This window comes from Podarcis melisellensis, assembly GCF_964234715.1.
Source record: "Podarcis melisellensis genome assembly, chromosome: 5".
NCBI classification, from domain to species: domain Eukaryota; kingdom Metazoa; phylum Chordata; class Lepidosauria; order Squamata; family Lacertidae; genus Podarcis; species Podarcis melisellensis.
Genome location: NC_138537.1, coordinates 34,338,332 through 34,351,847, shown reverse-complemented (window position 1 = coordinate 34,351,847; position 13,516 = coordinate 34,338,332). Strand labels below are relative to the sequence as shown.

The 13,516-nt window shown below is 43.6% G+C and overlaps 1 protein-coding gene across 7 annotated transcripts in view; it reads left to right on the top strand.

Annotated features, from left to right (window-relative positions):
• The window catches only part of ST6GAL1 (ST6 beta-galactoside alpha-2,6-sialyltransferase 1), a 106,878-nt gene that overhangs the window by 85,933 nt on the left and 7,429 nt on the right, over nt 1-13,516 (top strand). For all 7 annotated transcript variants that reach the window (XM_081910504.1, XM_081910503.1, XM_081910501.1 and 4 more), the window contains 4 exons: nt 980-1,673; nt 3,125-3,222; nt 11,245-11,346; nt 12,215-12,389. In XM_081910504.1, coding sequence (XP_081766630.1) covers nt 1,031-1,673; nt 3,125-3,222; nt 11,245-11,346; nt 12,215-12,389 — 1,018 coding nt within the window. In that variant the 5' untranslated portion in view covers nt 980-1,030. The remainder of the gene's footprint in view (nt 1-979; nt 1,674-3,124; nt 3,223-11,244; nt 11,347-12,214; nt 12,390-13,516) is intronic.

The following is a 13,516-nucleotide window of genomic DNA, read 5'->3' as shown; positions in this document are numbered from 1 at the left end:
TTTGGCCTCAGCCAAACCAGTATGAAGGAACTTAACACTGAGATTGGGGATTTCAGCCACCTGAGCCTAGCTGATCCCAGGCCCAGCTACAGATCTGACTGTTCCCAATCCCCCTCATATTGATGGGTCTTAGGTTTGGCTAAGGTTCTGCTTAGTGTCTCAGGTGTGCTGGAGGATTCTCTGCTTCCTGTGTATGAAGAGCAAGAAAGTGTAGCTCCATTAAGAGCTGTGCTAATAGGGTCACATAAAGGTAGCAACGTCCATATGGGAACCACTTTTGGAAAAGCATCTTTCTCTTAGCTGAGGTTGTGTTGCAAGCAGAGGTTCTCAGTCTGGTCTGTGGGCCACTGGTGACCTGCCAGCTTCATGCAGTGTGCAGAAAAGTTGCACAACAGTTGAGAATATCATTGCTTGACTTTGCACATTATTTTTTTTCTTTTCTGGTGACTGAAATTGAGGCCATTTTGACCAAGTGCTGGATCAATAGATCAGGCTAAAAAGGCCCTGACCTATGGCCCATGGCCATCATAATACAACACTGGTTTTGATTATTATGTCAGCACAGAAGGAAAAAGGTTATTGAAATGTGAGTTATACATGTGCTTTGATTTGTAAAACAAGAAAACTTTATTAAGTGGTTATTCAAGACTTGTAGGAATTTTCAAGTTTTGAGGGAGGAAGGTTGAGTTGTTGTCATCTTTGTTGTTGTTAATTAAATTTATTTGCCACCGTTCATCCGAAGATCACAGGGCAGTTTACAATATAAAAGCACAAAAATACACACCATAATAACAAACAAAAATATATTCCCCACAGTTTAAAAGGCCAAAGATTGTTTAAATATTAGCCAAAGACCTGGAACAAGAGGGACACTGTGTAACGGGCTGTTTATTTTGGTGATTTCAAATGATTACACACCTTGAATTATTTCCTTCCCCCATCCTGTTTTTAAAATGCATTTTTAATGCTTTTTTTTAAGGTACAACTTCCAACCTGAAGTTGGTCTTCCTAACCCGATGCATCGTACATTATGGTTCATGTCAACTTTGTTAGAAAATGGATATACGTGCTCCTGGCATTTATTTTGGTTCTGACCATTTGTTTGTGGAAGGAATCGCGGAGAGGATTTTATGTTTCGTTTAAGACAGAAGACCAAGCCAATCATGGACCGTTGAGGCTGTGGAGGTGGAATAGCCTAAGACAAGAAACTGTCCAGGATGAATCCGTCAATGGCACAGGCAAGCTCCATTTGCCCACCAACACATCTCAAGTTCATGTTGCCGTCACTGCAGTGCCAGCAAGAAGTAAGTTAGTCATAAAACCTGTGAAATTGCCAAGTCCCATCAAAGTGTGGAACAAGGACAGTTTGTCCAGAAACCTCAACGCTAGACTGCAAAAGGTGAGGAAGAATTATTTGCATATGAACAAATACCGTGTGAAGTACAGTGGGCCAAAGTATGCTGCTAAATCCAGCCCCCAAAAAGTGTTGTGCCAGCTCCGGAATCAACTGAACTTTGGGATGATCACCACATCAGATGGGCCCTTCAATACATCAGAATGGGAGACCTACCTGCCAAGGAAGAACATCAGCATGGAAGTGGGGCAGATGGGCCGGTGTGCAGTTGTGTCCTCTGCAGGATCCATGAAGTCATCTCATTTGGGGGAAGAAATAGGTTTGCATTATTCCTCTGCCATTTATTAAGCAACAAAATACAGTTTGAAATCTTTGACTTGGGGCGGGGGGAGTTCAGTGTTACGGGGCTGGAAAAACATTTAATTTTGAATATAATCTGAAGAAGTATGCATGCACACAAAAGCATATACCCAGAACCAGCTTAGTTGGTCTCTAAGGTGCTACTGGACAATTTAAAACCTTGGGCTAGCTCAAGTCTAGCTCTAGAGCAGGTGTAATATTGCAGGCCTAAGTCTAAACCAGGCATCCCCAAACTTCAGCCCTCCAGGTGTTTTGGACTATAATTCCCATCATCCCTGACCACTGGTCCTGTTAGCTAGGGATCATGGGAGTTGTAGGCCAAAACATCTGGAGGGCCGCAGGTTGGGGATGCCTGGTCCAGTGGCGTAGCGTGGGTTGTCAGCACCCGGGGCAAGGCAAGTAATTTGCGCCCCCTAACCCGTGGATTTGTGCCCCCTAACCCGTGGATTTGCGCCCCCTAACCCTGACCCCCAGATGTTGTGCCTGGTGCGGCCGGCCCCCTCTGCACCCCCCACGCTACGCCACTAGCCTGGTCTAAACCTTGCATTGTAATCTCACTTCAGCCATGAAGTCACAAGGAGAGCTTAGAACAAGGGTAGCTAACATGACGCTCTCCATATGTTATCCCTGACCATTGGCCATACCAGCTGGGCTGATTGGAGGCATCTGGAAAGGATTATGTTTGTTACCCCTGCCTTACAGTATTTCAGCTTCTGCGGACATCCCCATCTGTAATTTGGAGATAATAATACTGATCTATCCTACAGGGTTGTTGTAAGGATGGTTGAGATAATGTACATGCAACATTCTGAACTCAGCTTGAATGATTTTAAATACAATTATTCACTTGTCCAATAGGGATCCCCAGTGGTGATAGACAGTGTAAAAGAAAATCATAAAATATAAACTAAGCCTGTCCAAAACAGACTCAGTACCTGCTCCCGCTTTTTCAGTACCCACAACCAATATTACCTCTGTCTGTGTTAAGCCTCAGTGTCTCATCCACTCCAAAACTCTTAAGCCGCTTCCACTCCAAAATGGCTGCCAGACATCAGCTTGAGAGCTCTCTCCTTCCTTTGGAAATGGACGTGAAACAGCTGGTGCCCCCTTTCACAGCTTTCACATGTCCGCCTTTCCTGAAATTTTGAGTTCACAGTTCTCTGTTAACAGTGGATTTCTTTCAAATGGCATAAGAGTTTCAGGAGCTAATTGGGATGTGGCAGGGCTGATGGAAAGTTTTCACATTCACAGTGGAGAGTTTGATTGTAGTAAGGCTAACGCTCCTCACTGTCTTCTTCTGAAGCGGTGGCACAGTTGGGTTCCAGAGCTCGAAACAGAAACTTTTGAGACTTCGGGGCTTTTGCTCGATCAGGTGCCTTTCCATTTATATTTCCTCCTCGCTGCTTTCAGATCACCACGATGCAGTGCTGCGGTTTAATGGAGCCCCTACCAGAGGGTACCAGGCTGATGTAGGGCAGAAAACCACAATACGCCTTGTTAATTCCCAGGTAAGTTTGCATGGTATGCGCTGTGCTAAGGGAGCAACAGAAAGGAGTGCGTATTGAGGGCTTTAATGAGAGCTCCTTCAGCTCGTTTTTTCTTGTTCTGCCTGAAAAGATTTGCAAGTAAGAATAGCAGCAAAAAGAAGAAGAATCACTTATGTCAGCTCTTTGTGTTGCCATTGCACAAGAACACAGCCGATGAACATAAAAGGCCTGCCTCTAAACCTTTCTTAGTGATATCTGAAAAGTGTCTTTTCACTGTGGCAAGGACAGCAGATTTTTTTAAAAAGCACCACCTGACAGTGTGTGGGGAGGAGGGAGAGGGAGAGGGAGAGGGGGAGAGGGAGAGGGAGAGAGAGAGAGAGAGAGAGAGAGAGAGAGAGAGAGAGAGAGAGAGAGAGAGAATAATTTTGTGCCCACGTTCTACAGAACATTTATTTACTCTACAGAACATTTATCTATTGAAACTTGAAAAACAAAGGGGGGAAATGATACATAAATGTTAACATCAAATGCCAAGCATCTTTTTAAACAACATGTATTACTATTAAAACAAAATAGTGGACATGCTTTTAAATGATGCTGTTTGCATCACAGCTAGTTTGATCTTAAGTGACTCTATATATTTCCCTCCCCATCGCTGCACCTTCACCACCATTGTGCCCTTCAGACTATTAAGATTTTACACTTCTTCTTTTTTAAGTTTTAAGGGATATTTTTATGTTCCCTTTTGCAAAAGGGGAAAATTTCAATGTAGTGATGCCTTTTTGGTGACACAAAGGTGTTAAAAGGCCCAGGCCACATCAGAGGATTTCCTGCTGTGGCTTCTCCTTGTACCAGCAATCCTTTGTTGGAGCATTGCTCTCCTTCACTGTGCTAGACTTCCTCTATTGCCCATGCGCTGCACGAAAAATTTGTGCTGCAGCGGCTCACACATTGCAAAAGCAAGAAGGACCTTCAGAGTAGGCCACAGGGAAATGAGCAGTGCAGCACGATCCCTTTGCGTGTTTCTTTAAAAGCAGACACCATGTGTTCAATAGGATTTACTCTAAGGAAAGTGATCACTCATTCAAGAATGACTAGAATTGGAATTGGATGCTTTTAGGTTTTCTGAATGGGATTTCTGAATTCTCTGCCCGACAAAGAATAAGACCAAAGGAGTTTAATAGGACTGAAATATTAAGAGAGATCACAGATTTTCCAGGTCCTTGTACAACCCTTAAGGGCACAATCGGAAGGAAAGCAGTAATTTATTGGTAAATAAATACCATTGCTCTTTTGTGATGATTTTAGACGGTGTCTCTGGCCAGTGATAAAAGGCAAGGAGAAAGAATGCAAACACACACTCTCGTCATTCATAGCACAGCATGGATTTTGCTTCACTTGCCCATCTAAAATACCTTTATATTGGAAAGCTCAGTGGTAAAGCATCTGTTCTGAATGCAGAATGTCCCAGGTTCAGTCCCTTGCATCTCCAGATAGGGCTCGATATGTCCCTGTCTCTGAAACCCTAGACAGCCACTGCTGATCAGTTTAAACAATGCTGGGATAGATGGACCAGTGGTTTGACCAAGTATGAAATAGCGTATTGTATTCCTATGCACCTATCACCATTTGAAAGTGTTATAAGAAAAACTGTTCCCTTTCATTATGGCAGCCATGTCCAAAGTCTGTTTTGGGGGCCTAATCCGGCCTGTTGGTCAATTTAATCCAGCCCCTGTGACAGTATATGATCTGGGGTAAAATGCTCTTTGAAAAATGTTTGGGCATCCCTGCCTTATGGGGTATTCCAGAGCCCACATAGAGTCCCTAAGTGGGTTCCCTATCAGTAGGAGAAAACAGAGGCCAACCAGGTTATATTGAGAAGCAAAGCAGCTAGTAAGCCTGATCTTTATTAAAGGAGCTGTTGCAACAGGGTCCCCACACGCAGGGGGGAGGAGAACCCTGAACAATGGTGCACAAGCCCATACATAGACATTTAAAATTGTCCACCCTGTAACCCAAGACCACCTCCCCCAAAAAAAATCATACATACATCACAGAAGGAGGCAGTCTACATCAGAAATCCTGTCTGCCAGGATCATGGTCACTGATTGCATTACCTGGGCAGGCTAGCTATTCTTTTGTAATGGTTAATGCTTTAGTTCCTGAGTCCAGGTCACAGGCTTGCCCTATTCATACACAAATATGCTCTTAAGACAGGATTTGCAAGTAAAAAGACAATGGAAAGGCTTTCCCCATTTGCCTCCCTTACTGCAGAGGAATATTTGAGGCCATTGGGAGAGTCAAAATGGCTTCAGGATTGCTCTCCCATACTATTTCAGACACATGGTTCATATATTTAGATATGTGTGCATTGATGAATATTTAGTCTATATTTGAGACCTTAAAATTCTTATAACAAAAGTGGTCTCACTCTGGGGCACCATTCCATTTCAAAGTCTAAATCCGATGCAAGGAAGAGCCCATGTTCTCCGAACCACGTCCGCAATTGCAAATGACCTCTTCACTGCAACATTTCCACCCTCTGTGCCCGCAGTCCAGTTTGGATATGTGGTGTCGCCAAAGGGATGCCATGATCCCTGCAGCTGGCCCCGTCAGACAACTTGATTGATTAGAGCAGCAGGAAGAGGTGAAGGCCTTTTCCTAAAACTATGAAGGATGCTGGGAATGGAGCAGCTGAAAACTAATCCTTAGGCACTTCGAGTTCTCTGCCGTAAAAGCCTCCATGTGGGAAGTGTCGCTTCCAGTATTGCCCCGTAGTCTGATGGGGGGACAACATGTGGTGGGAGAGAGTAAATCACACCTGTTGTCAGAAATACAAGAAAGCTAAACTGAAAATTAGCATTTACACAGAAGCCGGTTATATTTATTGTGTGTGTGTGTGTGTGTGTGTGTGTGTGTGTGTGTGTGTGTATATATATATATATATATATATATATATATATATATGCTTTCGTAGATTTTCACGGGTACAGGAATGCAGGTTTTGGTGTCCTCGGGTGTCTTCCCGTGTAAAAGTTGGGGTGTCTAGGCGACGTTTCGACGAGGTCTCACTCGTCATCTTCAGGCTGGTGCTTTCGGCTTCTTGTTACTGGAACAGAGCAGGATCTCAGTGTTTGAGTTCCTATAAATACTGTTGAGGGGGTGTGGTGTATAGCCTCCAATGTTCTGGGCAGAGAGGAAGTTCCCAGGCTAGTGTGCCTTTTCTTCTTTTGTTCCTTAATTACTTGAGGGATATCCTGAGTGATTTCTTGAGTGATATCCTGAGTACCACTTAGGTGGGTCATTAGGTGTGGATTAGTTGCTAAAGTCTTTGTGTCTTGACCTCTTGAACTTTGTGAAGAGTTTTTCTGAGAAGATGGCTGTACTGCACTTAGTTGTGCTCTGGCTTGGCTTCGTGTATAGGGGCGAGCTGTGGGGCAATCCCTACACAGATCTGGCTGACACAAGCCACAAAACCACAGCTCGCCCCTATACACGAAGCCAAGCCAGAGCACAACTAAGTGCAGTACAGCCATCTTCTCAGAAAAACTCTTCACAAAGTTCAAGAGGTCAAGACACAAAGACTTTAGCAACTAATCCACACCTAATGACCCACCTAAGTGGTACTCAGGATATCACTCAAGAAATCACTCAGGATATCCCTCAAGTAATTAAGGAACAAAAGAAGAAAAGGCACACTAGCCTGGGAACTTCCTCTCTGCCCAGAACATTGGAGGCTATACACCACACCCCCTCAACAGTATTTATAGGAACTCAAACACTGAGATCCTGCTCTGTTCCAATAACAAGAAGCCGAAAGCACCAGCCTGAAGATGACGAGTGAGACCTCGTCGAAACGTCGCCTAGACACCCCAACTTTTACACGGGAAGACACCCGAGGACACCAAAACCTGCATATATATATATATATATATATATATATATATATATATATATATATAATGATATTCCATTCATCCATGTAATAGCTAACACAGAATGAATTACAGAGGCAAGTAAGTCCAGAGTTAGCAAGGCAGTCTAAAGCCCAAACAGTTCAGTAATGAAGTAGTTCATTAGGAGTCGTACAGGGCAACACAAGTAAATCTGGTAGCAGTTTAGCCACAAGCTGATGAAGGGCAGAAAGGCACTGCAAGCGGGATTGTGAAGCTGTGGCAGTTCTGGTGTGGACGTACTGTGCTAAAAATAGCCAGAAGTATCTAGTGACAGGATACTAATGAGGCAGTGGAATTAATGGAGAAACACTTTTGCAGGTTCCTGCAGAACTGCCCCCGAACCTCAGTGCGCAGAAGCAGTGGAAAGTGATGATGAAGATGATGATAATATTATTATCATCATCGTCATCGTCGTCGTCGTATAAATTTATTACTTATACCCTGCCCATTTGGCTGAGTTTCCGCAGCCACCCAATCGAGTGTTAAAAACAATACAGCATTAAATCTTAAAAACTTCCCTAAACAGGGCTGCCTTCAGATGTTTCTTTGCCTTTTTGCTTGCCTGATCAGAGAAAGGTGTGTGACCGGCATGTGCCAGAAACCTCTGGCTGGGTTGTGTGACTTGAATGCAGCCTTCTGCCACACCTGTGCCCCACCCACTTTTGCTTCCGGCCCTACCCATCTCTGGCATGTGCTCCCGGAAGGTTGTCTGTAGGGCAAGTGGCCTTTGGGTACAACAAGTTTCCCCACGCCTTGTCTTAGTACTGTAACTAAGCCAAGATAGTGTGACTGGAACAGACACACATTTCCCCTCTTACTCATACATGTCTCCATATTTCTTTCCTTGCTCTTTTCTCCCCTGTGTTGACTTTAGACTCCATGCTCCAGATGCTTCCCCCCTCCTTTTTTCTAGCATCTTTAGATTTAGAGAGGTTTGTCTGTGGGAAACGTTTCAGTCGGAGCAGTTGTAACCATCAGAATAAAAATGTTTGGAAGCGGGTCAGTCTAGCTTATGGGTCGCGATTGCTGATTTGTGCTTTCTGAATTATGTTTTTCTTTCAACACAGAGAGCATAGTATTCAGAGTGCTATCATTCAAGTAACATGTATTGGACACACCCGTAAAGTTCTGTTTAATGCAAATAAAGTCTTATCACTTACAGTGGTACCTCGGGTTACATATGCTTCAGGTTACAGACTCCGCTAACCCAGAAATAGTGCTTCAAGTTAAGAACTTTGCTTCAGGATAAGAACAGAAATCGTGCTCCAGCAGCACGGTGGCAGCAGGAGACCCCATTAGCTAAAGTGGTGCTTCAGGTTAAGAACAGTTTCAGGTTAAGTACGGACCTCCGGAACGAATTAAGTACTTAACCTGAGGTACCAATGTATTTTGCTTTTAAAGATAGCCATAAAGGTAACAGTGGCTTTTAAAAAAAATGAAATGTGCCATTTGCATGCAAGCTTGCCGTTCTCACACACAACCTGGACATATTTTGGGATCATTTGACTTTGAGAGCTGAGCCCACGCCAGAATTTGACCTCATAACCATTAACACAGACAACAGAGATAAATCAAAAGTAAATTGACTGCATCAAGGTGGGGAATTGGCTTGCATACTGTAAATCAATAAACAGAATAAATAACCCTAGTAATAGGCTACGTTTGAGAGTTTAAGACCAATACAAGAGTTAATTATATTGATTATCGTTAAAGCATTCCTGGGAACATATAGAAACTCTAGGATGCATTGACATGGGCCAGGGAATCAGACTGACTTGCTTTAGGAAGAGAAAGGGAGGTTGTCAGAGGATGAAGGAGGTAGTAATTTTATGGGGTGTTGGGAAAGGTTTTAGGGAAGGTTCAGAAAAAAGCAATTGGAGGAGTTTGGGATATGACAAGGAGAATAAAGGGAGCGGGTCTCAAATTGGCTCAAAAATAAAACAGATGGAAAGACAACTCTTGTCTTCTTGGCCATGAAAGAGTAGTAAAGGGTTTAAAGTGGTGCCAGCCAGGAAAAGTCTAAAGGCTTTAGAAATTGCTTCTAAAAAAACATCATTCTGTTTCTAGGTGAGTAGGGGATTAATGTAATCTTTTGGGCTATACTGGAAGGAGCCTCAGGCCATTGACACTACTTGATTAATAATTGTGGGAAGGACTGAATAAGAAGGAGTGTCCCTGCAGGAGATAATATTTTGCCTTAACACTTCCAGATTGAGTCAGATGCTGTTCTGTTTGTTTTAAACCCACAAGTGATAAGGGGAGATAGCAGAGATTTACAGTAAAGGAAACAATAGGTTTACCAGAAAGTGTTGCAACTCAGTTTACTTCAACATGCATGAGCTTCCTGCAATGGGGTCTGTTGACCAAAATCCCCTTCTCAGGCACAGACTACCATAGAATAAGCAGAGGAGTGGGGTAGGCTTGCTTTGTAACAAGTTCATTTCCCAGTAAGGATGATCCAGAATATAGGCCCTAGTAGAAAAATTGAAATCTAATCCAATTGTTTAATAACCCTAGATTGCTGATCGGCGGTTTACACAGGCATTCCCCTGTGTTTTAATGGGGCTGTTCCATTGCACATTTTAATAATGGTCATTTGTATTTTAATGTTTTAATGGGACTGTTTTATTGTGCACTTTAATTATGGTGTGTTTCTAATTACACTGTATCTTAACAGAGATGTTCAATTGGTTTTTTATGCTTTGTAAACCATTTAGAAGCCACGTGGGGATTAAGGAGTATATAAATTATTAAAATAAAAACAGTATTTTCGTTCTCCCTACTTACATGGGTTTTGAGCTTGACGGTGAAAGGAACTTGCAGGTGCCTTTTGCAAGGCTTTGTGAGTTGGCTCATGGTCAGGAAGAAGCTGGGAGATGTTGGGAGGCTGTGCCCAGTGGCGTAGCGTGGGTTGGCAGCACCCGGGGCAAGGCAAGTAATTTGCGCCCCCTAACCTGTGGATTTGCGCCCCCTAACCCTAACCCCCAGATGTTGCGCCCGGTGCGGCCGGCCCCCCCTGCACCCCCCCCCACGCTACACCACTGGCTGTGCCATCAAGAGCATATGATGTGGAGGAGAGACTGGTCTTGTTCGCATGTCACAGTAAACCATATTTTATGGATTACTGCGAAAGAGATTGTTCTCACTTTGCTTCTCCCATCAGGTGAGCTGAAGCAACAAGCCATGAGGGTTGTGAACCCTGGATTGTCACTAGTTTCTCCTGAAGCAAATCAAACCTTAGCTTCAGATCATGGTTTGTTTCCCATGATCATGCATTTGCATGTTACAACAGGCCAAATATGGCTTGTCGCTGCTGCTTGCACTAGTAGATGACCCATGGGCTCCCAATTCTATGATATGAAAGCCATTGACCATTGTGTGCAAAGAAGGCCACTGTCTGGACAATACAGGTGCCTGGTGCCTGCTGCAATCAAAGATGTGCAGAGGATATTTTCTGTACAGAAGGCATTTTTGAATTCATTTGTTCACTATAGATCTTTTGGATAACAGGAAATGCAGCTCAAGTAAACTTGAGCACCAGGTTTTTAAACTGTAGAAATCCATGATAATCATGGAAAATTAATAAATTATTATTAAAAAAAAGAAATCCATGATAATCTTGTTTGGATCAGTAGTGAGGATGATATCTAGGAAAGGGATGTGTGAATTTTTGATGCTGCTATTGCACTGCATTTCATAGTTGGGTGAACAGAGCTGACCTCGTTTTTAAATTGCTCCAAGCATTCTTTGCCACTGGGCCAGAAGAGAGATATGTGCTCTACCTTATGGCCTTCAGCCCGATTTGAGAATAATTCAAGAGAATGTGTGGCTAGGTCATTTAACCCTAATGCCCGTGACTAGATCTGTCTAGATTTGGAGCGACTGTTTTCACCGATCCTGGCCCAGTTATCAAGATCATTGCCCTCGGTTTCAAAAGGAACTGCTGCTTAAAAGTTGTAGTTCTCATGGAACAGTGTCCTGCAACAGTCTGTGACATTTGCCACCAGTAAAGCCTTGCAGTCTGACCTCCCTGTGCTTTTCAGAGTGGCAACATGTAATTAATCGCCACCTCTTTTGTCATTCCCAGCTTATTACTGTAGAAGAACAGAAGTTTGTTACAGATCCGCAGTATAATTCCGGAACCTTAATTGTGTGGGATCCAGCACCATATCACTCAGGTATCCACGAGGTACGTTTGAGCTATGTGTATATTAAAATAAGTGTCTGGAATTGCAGTGGATTCTGGGAGAAGGTTGTGGTCATCCTGGAAATGCATGGTTCTGTGGTTGTAAAGACTCTAGTACAGGGGTAGGCAACATAAGGCCCGTGGGCCGGATGTGGCCCAATCACCTTCTCAATCCAGCCCGCGGACGGTCTGGGAATCAGCGTGTTTTTACATGAGTAGAATGTGTGCTTTTATTTAAAATGCATCTCCGGGTTATTTGTGGGGCATAGGAATTCATTCATTTCCCCCCAAAAAATATAGTCCGGCCCACCACATGGTCTGATGGCCCATGGCTGAAAAACATTGCTAACTCCTGCTCTAGTATCTTCTCACACCAGATGCGCCCGGTACCTGAAATCGGCCTAATCCTCAAATCAAAACACTTTGATGCTCCGTGTACAGTTCTACCAAGGCTTAGGGCAGCTATTGAATTATTGCCTACAAAGAAAACCAAAGGATAAAAGCACATCCCTTTAATTATTTCCACAACCCACCCACCCCCAGAAAAAATCAATTTAAAAACAAACAACCCCGGATCTATTTCTCTGCAGTTTGGTGGATTTCTTGTCTAGCAGCATCTCTCTTATATCTACAATTTTCAAGCCAATTGCCCGCAAAACACTTGAGATTTAAGTGATGCACCCCAGAGCTGCAAAGGCAGCCCTCACGGAACCACTGCAGCTGTTCTTCTGAAATTCGGCAGGGTTCATCCACTTGGTGTGGGGACGTGAATTTTTTTTTGAGAGCATCTCTGAATCAGGCTTCTCTGTTTGGAGACAGTTTTGCTCGTATTCGTAGAAGAGCCACAATTCTTTTTTGCTTTTGGTTTCAGTGGTACCAAAAACCGGACTACAATTTCTTTAAAAGCTACAAGAACTATCGGAAAAGGCACCCGGAACAACCTTTTTATATCCTGAATCCCCACATGCAGTGGCAGCTCTGGGATATTCTTCAAGAAAACTCACCAGAGGATATTCAGCCAAATCCTCCATCTTCAGGGATGCTTGGTACGTTGTTTGCAGGGCAAGTCCTGGGTTTCTTCTCTGGACTATGAGTGGGTGTTACCTATCTTTTCATATAGCAGTGAACTTGGCCAGTTGAGTGCCTATCAATAAGAGAAGGGTTTCTATGTACTTGGGGAACTCAGTTTGCAGAAGTATATAGATTTGTAAATTCAAGGAAAAGCAGCCAAAACGGCCAGGTAAGAACCTCTGAGCTAACAAAACATTGGTGGCAGTTGAGCCGAGGGAGTAAAAAAGGGATCAAAAAATTCAGTAGAATCAAGTCTCTGGTTGAGAGCAGCTGAGACATGGAAGAGAAAAAAGAGGTCAATCCATTGCCCTCATTTATTATCCCTTTCCTCATAAAATAGATGGCTAGATTTGTTAACAAATGCTAGATTTCTTAACAAATACAACTTCAGTCTATCCCTGGCTTCTGTTATAAGGTGCTGCCACCCCTCTTGCCTCTCTCAAAACACACTTGTTTAGTGAAGCCTTTGACATCACCCTTTAGCATACCTTACTGCTGGGGTAGTCCTCCTGGTGCCCCCAGATGTTGTTGGCTCCCAATTCTCATCAGGCCCAACCAGTCTGGCCACCAACATCTGGAGGACACTATATTGAGCAAACATATTATTCTCCTGTTGGCACTTGTCTCATCTTTTGACTGCAAACCAAGGATGGGTGATATGTGTTCCTCCAGATGTTGTTGGATTCCAATTCCTACCAAGCCCTGCCAGCATGCCCAGTGGTTAGAAGGGTGGGAGATGTGCTGTGTCATCTGGAGGGCCACAGGTTCTCCTTCCTTAGTGTAAACACTCTTGGGTCAAGGATCTGCCTCTTGTACTTGCACCATGCACACAGAGGGAATTATTGTTGTTGTTGTTGTTGTTGTTGTTGTTGTTGTTATCTTCTTCTTTAGTTAACGGTTAGTGTTTGGCACATAGCTTGAGCTGCTTCCACCACAGGAAAGAGGCTGTTTTTTGTGTGGATGAAGCATTCTTTGCTTTTCTTTTTACACAGGTACACACACACACACACACACACCGCTTACTTGCAGCTAAATAACTATAACAAAATGAGAATTCCATTCCCACCCCATGCCATATCCTACCCCCCCCCCCCACTCCTAA